We start from the raw sequence: 17,667 nt of genomic DNA, 5'->3' as shown, positions 1-17,667 counted from the left end.
AGAAGTTTACTGACTAGATATGCTACTTTGTTGTTGTTGAAAAGCTGATTTTTCTGCAGAAAAACCCTTTAATGCCTGTACACTAGCTTTTTGTGCTGGAAATGAGGAATTATTTCCAAGGTCTGAGCTGAAGTTTTTACTAATAGCTATTCTTGATATTATTTCTAGCAACCACGCTGCAACACTTTCCCATGAAGTTGTGAACTTTTTCAAGCTAATGGTATCCATCAACTCCATCTCAACTAAAGCTTTTTTGATTTTGAAATTGCATCTCACAGTACAAAATGAGAAATGCATTATGATATACTAAAAAGGTCAAGTGGACCTGCATTTAACTGTTGAAACCTGTGATGCTTCTGAGTTGGAGCTGATGACTGATGGACTCTCGGGATGGAGGCTAAGAAGGGTATTACAAACTTGTAATATGAATTAAACCAAGTTTGTGATTCATTGTAGGCTATAAGCTTGCTAGCTGTTGAGCTAATAGCATCTGTGAAGTCCACATTTTGATATTCATAGTGGTTATAAGCTCCATTTCATTGGTCTTTTAAGTTTTGCTTGCATGCATGGAATTAAAAGAAGAGCAGAAGGCAAGGCAGGGTGGCACTTCAGAAACTGTTTCAGAGAGGCATATGGTTTTGTTGGTATCAGCCTAGTTTCTCAAAAAAAATCTCCATCAAAATTCCAAAACTTGAAAGTGCCTAGAGCTAAAACTCATCTGAGATATTAAGATTTTGTAGAATGCTCCTTAACACTTCAATACCTAGTTCTTAGCTTTTCTTCGAATCATGTCTTATGGTTGAATAAATAGAAAAAACACTTACCATTTTTAATATTCTTAAAGAACTTGCCTAGGTAGATTACCTGGTTGAGGCAAACTGTGTTTGAATCCAAGACAGGCCATTTGTTTGTTGCCAACTTCTGCCAATTAGAATGACTTAAATTTGCTCACTTATTCCATAATATTAATATATGTGACATTTCAAGGTTTTAAATTTTGTAGTGTTTAGCCAGAACTTTTAAAAGTAAGACCTGCCTGGGTTATGAATTGGCCTATATCTTTTTTTTGAGCCAAGATAATGTTTTTTAATGCCATGTTTTGAGAAACTCTTAATTAAAGTATCTGGTATCAATCCAAGTAAACCGTAGTAGTAAAGCTAGCCTGTGGAAATGTAATTCTTAATGCCTCTGAATCTGGAATTTCTAGAACATTTCTCTTGGTTATGTAAGCCTGTTGGCAGTAACTCTAAGACGGTTTGTAGCATACCTTCTCTTTGCTACAAGAAAGGGGCGTGTTTTGGGAGTTAATTATTTCCAGGTGGTTCATATTTCAGTAAGAGAGAGAGACCCCTTTAAGTTCTTAACATAAAACTTTTGTCTTTTAACAAACTGACCCCAGGAATATTCTTTCCAACAGACACTTTCTTTTTAGTTGCATATACCTTCCCTACAGCACCTGTATTGCAAAATGTCCAGTCCTCTGAAATTTTCAGAAAAACACCTGCAATTCAAGCCAGGCTTTTTGCGAAACCTTTCACTCTTACCAGATTTGTCTTGACAGTAATAGCTATAAAGTAATAACTTAAGATTCTTGCCACTACTGCTGCTATTTAAGTTGTTTGGAAGATGGCTGTCTTTCCTTTTATTTTCCTGACTAATTTTGGGATATATTCTACCTGTTACTGATTGTACTATTTTATGCAATTGTTATAGCTGGAACCACAAATTCAGTTAGCCTCTTTCACTGAAAATTATAGAGGGAGTTAACTGTAATAACACCTAGTATGTTACAGATTTCTTTCCAGCAGAGGGAGCCAGAATGCAGCATTTTTATCCAAAATTCAGAGAACCTTCTACTGCATATGCTTATCTAGAATTTTTATGTGCAAATGTCATTATTTTATTCCCCTGTTCTTTCTTTAAGAAAGAGCAAAAGTATTTAACTTCACTAAGTATATCAGTCGGTAAAATAACGATATTTTGAGTCAAGGTGCCTTTGATTCATCTGCCCAATGAATATGATAAGGGTGCAGGGGAGCTACAGTATTTTCTTGCATAAAATATGCATATCTCACCCCCTCCCCCTTTCCCCCCCTAAATCACCCCCCCCCCCCCCCCCCCCCCCCCAAAAAAAAAAAAAAAAAAAAAAAAAAAGGCTGGGGAAAATTTGAGTGCATATTTGAGATGGTGGCCAGGAATTGGTGGCAGCAATAACTGCTGTTAATGGCATTCATCACCATTGCTCCCTGGATGGCTTTGGGAACCACAGCAATTAACATCCCGGCTCCCCAGTTGCCAAACCTCCAGACCTCTGGGGAGATGCCCAGCTGGCTGACATTGCAGCACATACCAGATTGGGCTGGCATGCAGGGATCAGTCAATGGCCAAACCTGGGCATCAGATACTTACTGACTGTATTCCCATGGTAAGATCTCTTTTCCTTCTTGGGGCCTTCCAAAAACAGGATGCATGTTATATTTGGGGACTTGTTATATGCAAGAGAACATAGTAAGCATTTACCAGCTTGTGTTGCATATGGAAACTTGTTTGATATTTAGGTTGTTCCAATCCTCTCATGTCCTAGAGGTTTTTAAAGGAAGAAGGGAAAACAGTTTTTGCAACTTTTATGATTAGGGATCCTGGTTTTCTCTGATTAAAAAAAAAAAAAAAAATTGGTCTTGCTTGACCAATCTCACTTCCTTCTACGACCAGGTGACCTATCACCTGGACAAGGGAGAAGAGATTGATGTCATATATCTTGACTTCAGAAAAGCCTTCGATCTGGTTTCCCATGATTGCCTCTTGGAGAAACTGGCCAATTGTCGCCTTGGGTCCTCCACGATCCACTGGCTGGAAAATTGGCTCCGGGGTCGGACCCAGAGGGTAGTAATTGATGGAAGTCACTCATCGTGGTGTCCTGTGACCAGTGGGGTCCCCCAAGGCTCTGTCCTTAGACCCATACTGTTCAACATCTTCATTAATGATGTGGACACTGGAGTCAGAAGCGGACTGGCCAAGTTCGCCGATGACACCAAACTTTGGGGCAAAGCATCCACACCAGAAGACAGGCAGGTTATCCAGGCTGACCTGGACAGGCTCAGCAAGTGGGCAGACGAGAATCTGATGGTGTTCAACGCCGATAAATGCAAGGATCTCCACCTTGGGAAGAAAAACCCGCAGCATCCTTATAGGCTCGTGTACTCGGCCTTAGTGAGGCCGGAGCTGGAGTACTGTGTCCAGTTTTGGGCTCCACAATTCAAAAAGGATGTGGAGAAGCTTGAGAGAGTCCAGAGAAGAGCCACGCGCATGATCGGAGGTCAGGGAAGCAGACCCTACGATGACAGGCTGAGAGCCCTGGGGCATTTTAGCCTGGAAAAGTGTAGGCTCAGGGGTGATCTGATGGCCACCTACAAGTTTATCAGGGGTGACCACCAGTATCTGGGGGAACGTTTGTTCACCAGAGCGCCCCAAGGGATGACGAGGTCGAATGGTCACAAACTACTACAAGATCGTTTCAGGCTGGACATAAGGAAGAATTTCTTTACTGTCCGAGCTCCTAAGGTCTGGAACAGCCTGCCACCGGAGGTGGTTCAAGTGCCTTCATTGAACACCTTCAAGACGAAACTGGATGCTTATCTTGCTGGGGTCCTATGACCCCAGCTGACTTCCTGCCCTTTGGGCACGGGGCTGGACTCCATGATCTTCCGAGGTCCCTTCCAGCCCTAATATCTATGAAATCTATGGGGAAAAAAAAAATCCCCAATTTTCAGATATAAAAAAAACACCCCCAAATCCACATTTTTCTGTGATTTATTAAAATGAAACACCACAAAATAGATATCTAATAGATGCTAGATAGATATTAAAATGAAACACCACAATTTATCTATATCTATCTAGCATCTATTAGATATCTATTTTGTGGTGTTTCATTTTAATCATGGAAACTTTGGATTTTGGGTTACTTTTTAATCTGAAATTTGAGGATTCTTTTTATTAGAGAACCAGGATCCCTGTTTGTAATGCTTATAATGCATAAATAATATGTTTATAATGCTTCAGCCTACATCATTAGAAGGGTCAGAATTCTGAATCTTCAGGCCTTCCGCAGTCTTCTACAATTTGTACTGAGGAACTTAGTTGTATTAGCTGGCAGCAGGTTGATTGTCATCATCTTTAAATTGGCTACTAGAGTAGCATATACAATACACTGAGACAGTGCTGGCCCCATCTTTGGGAATGCATTATCATTGTTGGGTTCTATTGCTAGCTTGTATTACCTCCATTATAGGGTATGACACATTTGTGAAATGAGTGGAATTAACAAATTAGCAGAAATGGCCTAGAAGTTGTATTCTGCTGGTTATGCCCCCTGATCCAGGGTTTCTCATCTGCTCTTCTCCCAAATGGTGTTTACTTATGAGAAGGATATATCATTGGGCCATCCACTGTGGGAAGGACATTGATCTAGTATACGATACTTCTACTTCCTCTTCATTACTGTATCTGCCCTGGCAGCAGACATGCGGTTTCTTCTTCTGGAGATTCCAGGTGTAGTTTTATACTGCAGCTACAAAGGCCTTATTTTTAGGAGCTAGGGTTCAGGGGTTTTAGTTGCTGCCTATTTCAAACAGGAGTGATTGAAACTATAGCTGGGAAATAATCATTTTCAGCAGTTGTGTTGTAAAAGGGCCTTGGTTGACCTTGAGGCTTTTTTTCTAGCCAAAAGTCTTCTGCAAACGGTAGAGGCATTAGAGCTTCTTAATGTCTCTGGTATTTTAAAACTGAAAGTGCAGAGCCGATTGGATGCATATATGGATTATTGGCAGCTCCCCTCTGTAAATCAGTTTACAAATTTGTAAAAAGCAACCCTGTTAATCTCTGTAAGGATAGCTTAGTATTTATTGATGAAAGGTTCAGCATAAAGTTCTGCTTCTGAAGCTACAGTACATTCCTACATGCATATACACTTCTCTATGAGGGTGGTAAAGCATTGGAACACACTACTTAGAAACTGGAATCTCCATCCTTGGACGTTTTTAAGAGCATGTTAGACATTTGACTGAGACAGTATAGTGTGGGACGATCCTGCCTTCAACAGGCAGTTGGACTAGAGACCTTCTGTGGTCCCTTTGAATTCTACTATTCTGTGATATTTGTCCCATATCATGTGCTTTGTCAGGTTAATAAAAATTAAAATACTGACTCTAGTATCTCTGAAATGCTATCAGGCAGTAAAGTTGGCATTTAAATTTATATTGCTTTAGCCATTCTAATTTAAGCTTTTAAGACTGCAATCTTGACATTCACACAGTATTCGTTGGTTCCTTTTAGTCAATTATTAGCAAGCTAACAGCACTGGTTTATAAATGACTTTCAGAAATTGGGGTGTTGAAGATATTATATAATTGTTGGATTTAAATACACATTTGAATGTACTATTCTTTTTGAAATCCAAAAATAGTTTTGCTCTGTAATTAGTGTTTTGTTGACAAAATGAGTAATATTGCATAAATGGGTACCTGGTGCTTCAATTTGACAAGGTTTTGACAACTCTGTTTTATTTAATCATCTAGTTTAATATATTCATAAAGATGTTAATTAGAGCTTATCTCACTTCTCAAATGATGTTTCAGAATGTTCAAGATGCTCAACATTAGGATCTTGTTGTGAGATTTTTGTTTTGTTTTGTTACTTCTCAGAATTAATTACAAAAATGGTAACCTTCATTTTACTAAGGGACTCTTTCTCCCTCAGTTCATCTTAGATCTTGACACATGCATTTGTCATTGGCAATAATTAAGCTTTGCTTGAGGGGAACAGTTTTTAAATTGCAGAAAAAGAATTTGAATAAATCTTTTATACTTTTCACAAACCTAGCCAGAATTTTCTTTTGGAGAAGAAAGCGAGAGATCCTTCACCTTGCTTTTAACCATTTGTTGAAGAAATTACCTACCCCAGGAACCATAGATTTGTACAGAATCCTTAGGCCAGCAGAACACAGAAAGCCTTCTGACCAGCAACTAGCTGCTGGCTAACTATTGTCTAGGGGAAAAGTACACCTCTGCTGAATCTAATTTCCCTTGTGTTTTTAAAATATGCTTCTTTTTCTGATATAATTTGGGTTATTACGGTCTCTTGTCTCTAGCTTTTGGAGATATTAACTCTTGGGGGAACCCGCTGGCAAAACTGTAGTGATCCTTGAAGATTCAGCTGCAAACAGGATTAACTTAAATCCCCTGCTGAAAAGTCACTGAATTTTCTACCTGCTAATAGAAATGCACAAGTGGATCATTGCAGGCTTGATCTCATTCTTGGTTTCATAATTCAGATCTGACAGACGAGCAATTCATTTTCTATCCAAGGATCAGATTGCTCATAGACATCACCTCAAGTATGTTGCATGAACTGTTCCCAGCAGTCAGCAGGATGGAGAGAAACTTGTGCTTTCTTGGGTTGAAAATAATATTTGCATCCAAAGCAGCAGGTTGGATGGGGGTACAGGGTTGGTCCATTGGCTTAATCAGGCCCACAGACTGCCCCTTGTGCAGTGCATGTTCTGGCTCCAACCCTGCGTACTGCGTACTCCACATCTGGCCTGTGCGCCACATGTGGCATACAGGGCCTGTTCAGGGCATGCATTGCATGCGGTACCCATGCCAGATTGGCCCTGCACGCTGGATCCAGCATGCAGGGCTGGTCTGTGTGCTGGGGATGGTGCATGCTGCATGGAGCACATGAGGCTGATTCAAGATCCACAGGCAGTACCATGGGCCAAATGATAGGGCTCTTGTATCTTTGACACCCCTGCCTTAAGAGCTGAATACAGAACACTGTTAAGAATTTGTTGGGCATGTATTCTGGATGTCCTGGATGGAAAAAAAAAGAACACTGGACAAAACCAAGTTAAATAGGCATGTTTAGGCTATCCACAGGATGCTTCTATCCTAGCCAAACAAAAATTTTGATATACAAACAGTTGAGCTGACTTGTTTAATTTTAAGACATACAGTTCATTTTTAATAAAGTTTATTTCATCAACACTAAAAGCATCTAAAATCCTCAGTGTCAGGCTTGCAATGCCAAATGTTAAATACAAGGATTGTATTGCAGAAGTTGGTATGAGATGCAAAGGCATGAATTTTGTCAGAAATCTTAAGTCAAAATCATGAAACGCATCTCACAACTTTTCCATTTTTGCCTACATAGTCAAAATTCCTTTACAGCTTGAAATTGGGCAACTGACTACGCATCATATTGACATGCTTACATCATGCATGTAGTCAGGAATCCAACTTCAGTAAAGTTGGCTTGCAGATATTTTTATTTAATGCCATTTATGTGAATGGTGAAGTAATATTCAACTTTTTCTTATTAGGTATGCTAATGCTTTCTAGGTTAAAAAAACACTTGATTTTTCTTGTAAACAAATATTTGTAGCTTTATATTTTTAGCAAATACAGCTGGATGATAGTGATGGAAATTCATTAGTTATACAGTTTCTGTTCCAGCCTGCCACTTTTGCTAATGAGTTATTTTGATTGAAAGTAGATGGAGTAGTGATCTAATCATGTCATGTCATGTCTTAGTGTCTTCCACTGTCTTTATTTTACTTTAGTTTGCTGGTGTTGACATTTTTTAGATGCACCTTTCTCAGTCTTACGTTGGGAATGGTTCTGCAGCTCCCTGTCCTTTGTGGTTGCTTGTCATGTAGTAAAATTAACTTGGGGCAAGAGGGAAGTGTTTATTTAAAAAAACAACAACAAAAAAACAGAAATTTTACAAAATAAAATGAGCAAAAAGCTGCAGAGCAGCAAAAATGGTAAGGTACTTGTATTTTCCTGTGGCCTGGGGAGAATATTCATTGATATTTGCAAGTCAGTTTTTACATAATGTAGTTTGTGACATCTGGAAATGATTTTCCCTTGCAGCTTTACAAACCTTGCAAGCATCTTGAGACTAATAACAAAATCTTTTTTAGCAAGACTTCCCTTGTCCTGCTTCTGTTCTTGCATCTGTTGTAGACTAGATGCACTTGCAGTATTCATGAATGCTTTCCCCTACAACTTCCTTCTTGAAATTTTAGATTTGATGGCTAAACCATGAATTTTCAATACTTGCTTCTGCATGTTTAGTTGCAAGTAAAGCTCTGAGTGCAGGTTTTCTCCACAGATGGAAGGGTGAGCAGCTTTGAAAGGTATAATGCTGGCTTTTCTTCATTCTGTGAATGAAGCAATGGACAGGTATTCAATTGCACCTCTGCAGATTTCTAGGAAACTTTCAGTGTTAGGAAAGCATGGCAAAAAGGAAGCCATACAGCTGTTCCAGCCCCCTAGATGTAGAGCTCCAAAATTCACACAGACAAGCTAAGGAGTGATAGGGAACTGCTTCTTGGCTCCTGCACCCAGGAGAGCCTAATGAGTGGTCAGCCTGCCCCCTCTCCTACTGGAAAAGAGCAAGCTGTCAGTGATCAGCCTGTGGCTGCTGAAAAGCAGCAGCTACCACAGACAGAACCCTCCTTCCCAGTCTGGCAGGAGTGGCAGGGAGAGGAAAACTTCTCTCTTCTTCCCTACCATGCCTGGTAGGGCTGCTGCCAGAGTCCTAGTTCTTGCCAGGACTTTTGCAGTGTTGTAGTAATTCCCTTGCCCTAACCTTAACACCATCCTGTGCGCATGTGCATTGTTGATTTGGCAGGGAGAGAAGGTTGGAGCAGTGCGAGAGGTCATTAGGGTTAGGGAATTCCCGCTGCTGCTTTGAACAGTCCTAGTATATCCCAGGATTGTTCAAGGTGTGGCAGGAATTGACTGATTAAAGTCTCTGGGAAAGCCAAGACCTGTTCAAGCAGCTGCAGCACCAGGGTCCCCACAGGGCTCCTCGACAACCCTCCCAATGGTGAACTGTCAGAGAGCTCACTGCTTTCCCTCCTCTTCCCACTTGGTGAGGGAGAATAGAGGACTGTAGGTATCAGGGGCATTACTTTCTGTCCTAGAAAACTTTATTCTTTGGCAAGCATTTACAGTTTGTGGTAGCATCTGTTTTTCCTACCACAAACCACTTAAATGCCTGGATGCTTGCTTTTTGTGCTGGGAAAGGGGTGTTTGTGTATTTTTGTTTTTGTCTTTACACTAATGCAACACCTGTCCATGGTCTGAGATGCTCTTAGCTGTTGAAAAGAAAAAATAGTTGAGGGGTTATAAAACATTAGTAATTTCCTTTCCGGTTTATAACCCTGCCAGGGTTTTTGGATGTCTAACTTAAAGGCATGAGATAAGAAAAATAAAATACTTGGAGGTTGTGATGGAGGGAAACTCAAATTATCTTTATAGTAATTATATCTCCAGTTCTCAAGTAAAAGTAGAGTTGTAAAACTTTATTAGGGTATCCGTTTTTGTGTGTGTAAATAGAGGTATTTGTTTTAGCTTTTGCTGGTGAAGTGGGAAATAGTTTTCCTGTTTTATACATTTTAAGTTTTTGAATGCAAGTCTAGGAAACATCTTAAATGTGTAGTGTAGCCTGTAAACTTGAATTGTGTTTACTGTCCAAAAGAACTTAAATCATGTAAATGATTGGAGCATCAAAGGACAAATGTACTTGAAAACAGCGTGAGACTATGGAAAAACAGCTAAGTGTTATGTTTAGCTTCAAATCGAATACACTGAAACAAAAGGATTTCATGTTCTGCATTCATATTTGTTTAAACCATTAGCTTGGTGCACCGGAGTAATTTTATTTCAGAAGTGTATAGAGCAAAGGCTCTTTTACCTTTTTCAGGCAGATTTTTTTAAACATAAAGTGGGCAACAGCGTTGTAGCTTTCATCTGAAAAATGAAGCTTGGTTATTTTAGGTCAGTGGTCACCAACCAGTTGATCTCAATCGACTGGTCGATCACGGAGCCTCTGACCATCAATCTCAGTCTGTCAGAGGCTCCACGATCAGGAGCTACAGGACATGTGCCTGGGCTGAGCCATGCCCTCTGCCACCTAGGCTGGGCTGGGTGAGTGGGGACAGAGCCTGGGCGACTTGGGTAGCAGGTGGAGGCAGAGCAGGCATGGGGGGTGTGGTAGATCCTGGGGTATCAAAGTGATCTTCACTATGAAGAGGTTGGAGACCACTGTTCTAGGTGGTTGCTGCATTAACAGGAGCTGTAGGGCCCACCAGTTCAGTTCATGTTCACATCCTGGTCAGGAAGCAGCATTTAAAGATTCAATGCTTCATTTAATATGAGATTGCTGACATTCATTGACTAAAATATTTTTTATTATATTCTATAGGTTTGATTGATTTTAAAAACATAGGCAGCTACCGTAGTAAATAATTTCAGTTTGTTTTGCAATGGCTGCTATATTCAGTGTTGGATATTCCAAAATAAAATATAAATAATTAAATATGTCCTGAACTCAGTGTTGGCTTGGTGGAAAGAGAGAGCGGTAGATTTTTTAACGGACAGTGTATTCTAGCACTGATAACTCGCAGACAAAGTTCTTTGGGTAAATGTGATGATCTTTTATTAGACCAACTAATTTGCTGGAAAAAATGTTATTTACGAGCTTTCAGGCTTAGGGAGCATCTACTGGTGTGTTGAGTGCTGTCTTGGGTGGGTGGAATAAAGCCAATATGTAAAATGCAGGTCTGTGAAAATGCAAATGCCTGGCAGCAAGGATCAGAGGGAAAGGGATATGGGTAGGTGGGGGAAGCTAAATGTGATGATCTTTTATTAGACCAACTAATTTGCTGGAAAAAATGTTATTTACGAGCTTTCAGGCTTAGGGAGCATCTACTGGTGTGTTGAGTGCTGTCTTGGGTGGGTGGAATAAAGCCAATATGTAAAATGCAGGTCTGTGAAAATGCAAATGCCTGGCAGCAAGGATCAGAGGGAAAGGGATATGGGTAGGTGGGGGAAGCAGGGAATGGTGACCTGGTGATAGAATGTAGCTAGTAAAATATAGAGAGGTTACCTGGGGTTATTGGATGGCAGGCAGGTTATAATGTATTATAATATATAACCAACACCCCCTGAGCACTGATAACTTGCATTTGAGAGTAATACCATGTGTTGAAGGAACCTGTGTTAAGGCCATGTGTTGAAGGACTTGGTTAAGCTGTTCCTGTGAGAGGCATGAGTATATTTAAAAAAATGTGTGTTGAAATCCTTCCCTGCTAGTTTTAGGGATGTTCATCAATTAGCACTAAAGGTAAATCTTTTGTTTTCACTTTTTCCAAGTTATTTGTAAAGAGTAATCTGTATAAAATCCTATAAGAAATGGGCAAGGTTGATGATCTACAGGGGTGATAAGTAAATATTTCACTTATTTTACAGTGCATGTGCATTTGTAAACATATCAGACTTCAAAATGGAAACCTAGAGATTTCAACATTTGATGGCATTTTCTTTTTTTTTTTTAATATTTAAAATGATTGCTTAGCTGCAGCTAACTTTGAATGGATAAAAACAGAAGTTCAGATTTCAGAACAGCATGATGCCCGTTTAGCAGCTTGTTGCTAGGAGCTCTGGGGTTAGGTTTACAAAGGTCTCTTTGTTTTTAGGTCTGCAGGGATCCCCAGGTTATAGTGGCTTTAGGTAGAACTAAGAATTCTTTTCAGTTCAGATATTCAGATAAAATGAGGAACTCAGTATTTAGCAAGACACGACTAAGTTGATGAAGCATCATGCAAACCCTGTAGCATTTCAACAGTGCAGGCTTGTTCTGAAATGAAATGTTCTTCATATTTAGGCAGCCTATATTTATCTGGACTTTTAATTTTTGCTTTGCATTTTGTAATTGAGTAGCCAAAAGGAAAAAGTTAAGATGCTTCCTCAGCCTGACGAAGGGTATTTGTACTTGAAAACTTGGAAAGAAGTATTTTTCCAACTATTTGAGTTGGTCTAATAAAAGATATCAGATTTACCAAAAGAACCTTGTCTGCCTATTACTCTGGAAAATACCTTCTTGTGGTGGTTTAAAAGTCAAACAAAAACTAGATGGTGCTGTTTGAAAAACGCCTGGTATCCTGCACCTTTAGATACCTGCTTTAGGTTACTTTTATGTGGGTTTTTTCACTATCCATCGTTCATTGCCAAAAAAGACCATGAATAACCAGGTAATTTTCTCTCCAACAGACTGGAGATTGAGTGTTTTTACTGTTTAGCTATGGAACCACAAAAGAGTACATTTCTTCAAGAAGCTCTTCCTAGCAGCAGACCATCAGTACAGTCTTGATGGTCACTACCCTTTAAAAGCGTTGCAATATGATTTGAAACAAGAATTGAGCAACTAACCTAATAAATATGAGAAAATAAAAGTGGAACATAGGCATATTAAGATTATGTGGCTACGTAGGTTAGCTCTTGGGCAGCATCCGGATTTACTCATAAATTGGGATTCCTCTTGAAGCTGGGTAAATTTTTAATTTGGTAGGATGGGTATTGTAGCACAGGGGCATGGTTTTGATGTTTTTAAAATGATAAATTAAAATATCAGTTCCTTGTCTTTCCCGCAACTTGGTCAGCTTCAAATTAATCTGAAAACTATGTGCTTGCCTCTTAGATTAATGGGTTATATTCGTTATTGTACGTCTTCTCTGTTCTATAGGTTGAGATAAAAATGAAGAAGCCAGAGGCCATAAGATGGGAGCAGCTGGAGGGGCAGGGAGATTCTCCTAAGTTTAAACAGTTTACACCAGGTTTGTTTTCTGATCTCATTTATCTCTTAATTGAAAAGCAAATATTTTGCTGTTTTTTCTTTTTTTCCCCCAGTTAAAAAGAAAATCTTATGCGTATAAAATATGGGGAATAATAGGTGTGTCGCTGCATGTATGAAGATGTAATTGATAATCTAACTTCGTGAATTGTCGGGTAGTAGGAATAGATTCTGATTGGCAGAACGTAGAGGTGCACTGATACATCAGACTGTATCATATCAGCACTGATAAAAGGCCTGTGACATTATCAGCAATTGGCCTTTTTTGGCCAATGTGGCCGATTTAAATGCCACATGCATATATGTAGCCAGGAGTGCAGGCCGACAGCATGGAGAGCAGCGTCTGGCTGGTAAGTCTGGTGGGAGGGAAGAGGTGGGCAGATTGAGGCCCCTGCGGCGAGGGAGGGAGTGGAGCTGCCTCTGCACAGCTGGGCTGCGGGATGGATCTATGGCTTGTTGGGGGACATGGGGTGGGGGTGGCTCCTGCCACTGCATGCACCCCTGGGGAGGCATGAGGGACATGTGCCCCCAGGATCCGTGCATGGGGCAAGGGCGGGCTGCGGCAGGTGCTGCTGCTGCTGCTATGTGCTCAGGGCTGGAGGCTGCACTAGGCGCTTCATGGTGAGGGGGTTGGGCTGGAGCTCTGCTTCTGAGGTGGCTGAAGCCGCCTCCCCCAGTGCTGCTGCTGCCTGCCCTGAGTACAGCCACGGCTCAGCCCCTGCCAGGAGGAGCCTGGTGTAGCCTTGGGCCCAGAGCACATAGTGGCAGCCCACCCTCACCCTGCACTCACATCTGGGGGGCATGTGCCCCCTGTGCCTCCCCCAGGGTGTGCGCCATGGTGGGGGGCGTGTGTGCACGCAAGTGAAAAAGCAAAACAAAACAAAAAAAACATACCAATGGAAGCAGAGGAGAGCAAAGCATACCAGATACGTATATATGACAACTGTGAAAATGAAAGGTGAAAGGCATTTTTAGATGGTACAAGAAAGCAGGAAGGAGTAATAAACTTATATATACTCTTCCTGCTTTCTTGTACCATCTAAAAATGCCTTTCACTTTCACAGCTGTCATATACATGTCCAGTAGGCTTTGCTCTCCTCTGCTTCCATTATTATCTAACATACTATGTAGCTTAGTTTTTCTTGTAAATCAACCTCTCTAGTCACCTAATGTGGCCTACATTTTCTATAGTTTACCTCCCAGGTCTTATGAGGTACTTAACAGAAAATTAGTGTTCTCTTTGCAGCCTCAGACTTGCAAAACTTTTGGTTGTCACCTGGCTGACTCATGTGATGCTTCTGGCATATTTAGCCCCACATGGCATTTTTTTCCCTGCCATATTCATTGATAACTCAACTCAGTTAGTTTGACCCCTAAAATGACTTATTCAGTGTCATAACTTCCAGATTTTTTTTCTTTCCCATTGGATTTATTCAATTTCAAAGCCATGGTAACTTAGAGAGATCATTTAAGGCTTTGATACAAAACCCAGTGAATAGAAAAACTACCATTGACTTCAATGGCCATTGGATCAGGTCCTCAGTTTTTCAGAAAAAAGTCCCGGCACTGGTGTTTACCTTGTGATACATCCATAGACACTAAATACATTGCCACTTCATCTTTTGTTTCTTTAGCTGTTGTTTAAATCTATACATTGTGAGTCTCTTTCAAGCTGTTTTAATTTCTAAGGTAGGCTCATTGAGGCTTCACTAATATCCGTTTTCTCTATTCCCTTCATTTTCTAATTTTAAAACTGTCACCAAATTTTGTCTGGCCACATTTTTCTTTATAGGTTCCTGCTGCTACTTGCTCACTATTGGGGAGGGGATAACTATTTCATGTTTTAGATATTGCCAATTGATAGTCAACTGATTGCACCTTGTTTCCAGACTCCAAACACCTATATCCATCATCTTCTCATTATACAAGGAACTGGGATCAACTAGTGGGTGAGATCAAAGAGGAGGAGAAGAATGAAAAATTAGAGGGAGATGCAGCTTTAAACAAACTCTTCCAGCAGATCTATTCTGATGGTACCGATGAAGTGAAACGTGCCATGAACAAATCTTTTGTAAGACCTCAACTTCTCCTAACATTTTTGTTTGTTTTTTATACTATTCATGCAGCCAGGGCCGCCCCTAGGGGGTGGCAAATTGGGGTGACCGCCCTGGGCTTTGGGGAGCCACAGCGACTCCGTGCCACAACTGCCAGGTTTACGTCCAGCTGCTTGCTGCCGCCGCCCCCTCCCCCCCGGCTGCCACTGCAGATGGTCCAGGGCACATGGGATCAGAGCGGGGGCGGGGCCCCGCATGGGCTGATTTGCAGCGGGCTCCACACCCTGCTTGGGTCAACTCTGCATACATCAGATCATCTTTACCATGCTGGCATATATAACAACTGCAGAGGCAAAGTGACATTTAGCCTGCAATTGCTATTAGAACTTGCGTTTATGAGCTTGTACATTTTATCACAAGATTTTTTTAAATCTGCATGTAAGTTTCTGGACATTAAAAAGTTGGTCCCTAAGTTTGTGAAAGTGGACCTGAATCGTACAATGATATTGGTACAGTGGCAAGGAGTTCTTCCTGTACTTCCAAGGAATTTTATTGCTGTAAAATTTTAAATCTTCATGTTATGTTTGGACATGGAGAGCAATCTCCATGTTCTGTTCTTGACCACTGCTGCGAGCATTTGTTGGCAATGAGAGCAGCTTGCCTTTTTCGGTTAGTCCTACGAATCACAAAGGTCTGTTGGATTGGCCAAAATGAGGGCCTGATTCTTCCATGTAAATTGTCACACTTTTTTTTAACAGAAGTTCTGGGGTTAGCAGGCATAAATGATCAAGCCTTCTGCAGCTGCTTGTTGTTTAAGAATTTTCATTCAACTGCCTTCTCCACCAATAAAATATGTTGGGCTTCAGTTCAGAAATAACTGCTTCAGAACTTGTGTGTGCACATTCCTTATTTAATTCAAGATGTTTTAGTCTAATTGCTCAGACTGTAGGGAAGTGTTTTAGAACTTCTGCAGAAATTTAGCTGCTGCAGAACTGCAGGTTCTCTTAAATTTTTGTTGTATCTTCAGCTAACTAAACAAATACTACTTTATATTGCAGATGGAGTCCGGAGGCACCGTTCTGAGCACCAACTGGTCTGATGTAGGAAAAAGGAAGGTAGAAGTAAATCCACCTGATGACATGGAATGGAAAAAATTCTAATCTGTGGACTTGACATCTGTATGTTGCCTATACTCACATACTGACCATTGTGTATGGATTTGAAGCACTGAACAATCCCATGAAGATTAAGATTTATCACCTTTTGCATTTTACATGCTTTTCAGATTCCAATGTCTGCAGGTATTAAAGGTATAATCAGGAATGGAAGCATATTTTTCATCATTTCTATTCATTAAATGTTTTTTGGAAGTAGATTGACTTAAATCACAATGCACATTTTCTACTAGCATTATTGGTTCTGTTCTCTAAGGATGGGGAGATCTTTAATGGGCTGTTTAGTATTATTGCCTTATTTTTAAGCCCAGTATTCCTGTTAAATAATTTATTAGATCTGGCAACTTTGGGTAAACATGCTTTTCAACTACAATGTTAAAATTATTTGCTCTTAACATGGCTTATGAATAAAAACGTAAATATATTTTTTCTGTAAAGAAATTGGTTCATTTCATTTTAGCTATATGATTTTAGATTTGGGGAAGAAAAACAATAACATCAGAACACATTTTGGAGAAATAATGGCCAAGTACATCAGATACTTAAAAGATTTGTTCCAATTATATAGGAATACGCCTTCCACTCTGCTGAAAGAAGAGCGAGGTTGTCATTCTTGGGGCAGGTAAGGAATCATAAGGCAGGAGAATTTGAGGATTTTTTAGGATTCCCTGCTGTTATCCTTCTCTGTAGGTGCAACTGCAGCAACACAGGATATAGAGAGAGGTCAGTTTATGGTTAATTACCTCTTCACTGTAGAATACACATGCGTTAAATCTCTATTATCAAGGGGTCATTACTACTGACTGCACGTTATGTTGACACATTGAGACAAGATCAAATTCTGCTTTCTTATTTGATCCGATGGCAGCGATACCTCTTAAGAAAAAGGAAAAAAGTACATCATGCTGCTGGTTCATTCTTGCATGGAATGGTGCTGATAAGCTTTCACGGTGTATAAGCTTGGACCTTAATATAAGCAGGGGGAATTGCTGCCACCTCTTCCTCTTCTAGTTTGGGAATATTGAAGTCCAAATAATTTCACTTCATTAGCTTCCTTTTTGTGTACTGACAGCTACAAATTGTCTTGGTTTCTATCTGCAAGAGCCTGAGATGAAAGTGTTTATAGAGTAAAATTAGATTAAATCCTACTTTCTTGATGTAGAAATAACTTGCAGTTGTTTCTGTTCTGCCAGTCTGAAATGACAGACTATGAGCAAGTGGCTCAATGTGGAATTGGGTTTTGCTTAAGTCTAATCAATGCTATTGTTACCATTTAGCCTCTAGCAACCTTCCAAACAGTCAAGCTTATAATTTTCTTTAAGTTTAGTTGTTAAATGAGTGTTTCTATTAACAGTTCTTGTTATATTTGATTTTGCTATTACAAGTTGGATCTGCTTCAGGTAATACGTTAAGATCAATGGCATTTAATGAAATGGGTCCTGAATTACATAACTGAAGATTTTTGCAAAGATTTATTGTGTGCAGTCTAATGGTGGAATATGTCTGTTCCCTGTACATATTACCAGGACATTTGCAAAAGTTTAAACAATGTGACCCCACCCTCTTGAATTTCAGCTGACTCTTCTTCCTTTTACTAAGCCATCTCGTTATAAATATCATTTCTTTACTACTTGAAATGCATAAATATGCTTACTTTTTAGAAGTGAACACAAAACAATTTTATATTCAATTATATGTACTTCAGTATAGCTCAGTTTTATTTTGCTTATCTGTTCAGC

General features: G+C 40.0%; 1 protein-coding gene across 4 annotated transcripts in view; it reads left to right on the top strand.

Annotated features, from left to right (window-relative positions):
• Positions 1-16,352, top strand: part of SUGT1 (SGT1 homolog, MIS12 kinetochore complex assembly cochaperone) — a 43,444-nt gene extending 27,092 nt beyond the window's left edge. For all 4 annotated transcript variants that reach the window (XM_006017306.3, XM_025196152.1, XM_025196151.1 and 1 more), the window contains 3 exons: positions 12,592-12,682; positions 14,589-14,770; positions 15,812-16,352. In XM_006017306.3, coding sequence (XP_006017368.1) covers positions 12,592-12,682; positions 14,589-14,770; positions 15,812-15,913 — 375 coding nt within the window. In that variant the 3' untranslated portion in view covers positions 15,914-16,352. The remainder of the gene's footprint in view (positions 1-12,591; positions 12,683-14,588; positions 14,771-15,811) is intronic.
• The last annotated feature ends 1,315 nt before the right edge of the window (positions 16,353-17,667 follow it).

Source organism: Alligator sinensis, unplaced genomic scaffold (assembly GCF_000455745.1).
Source record: "Alligator sinensis unplaced genomic scaffold, ASM45574v1 scaffold59_1, whole genome shotgun sequence".
NCBI classification, from domain to species: Eukaryota; Metazoa; Chordata; order Crocodylia; family Alligatoridae; genus Alligator; species Alligator sinensis.
The sequence above is the reverse complement of the archived record's forward strand: the minus strand, read 5'-3'. Positions and strand labels throughout refer to the sequence as shown.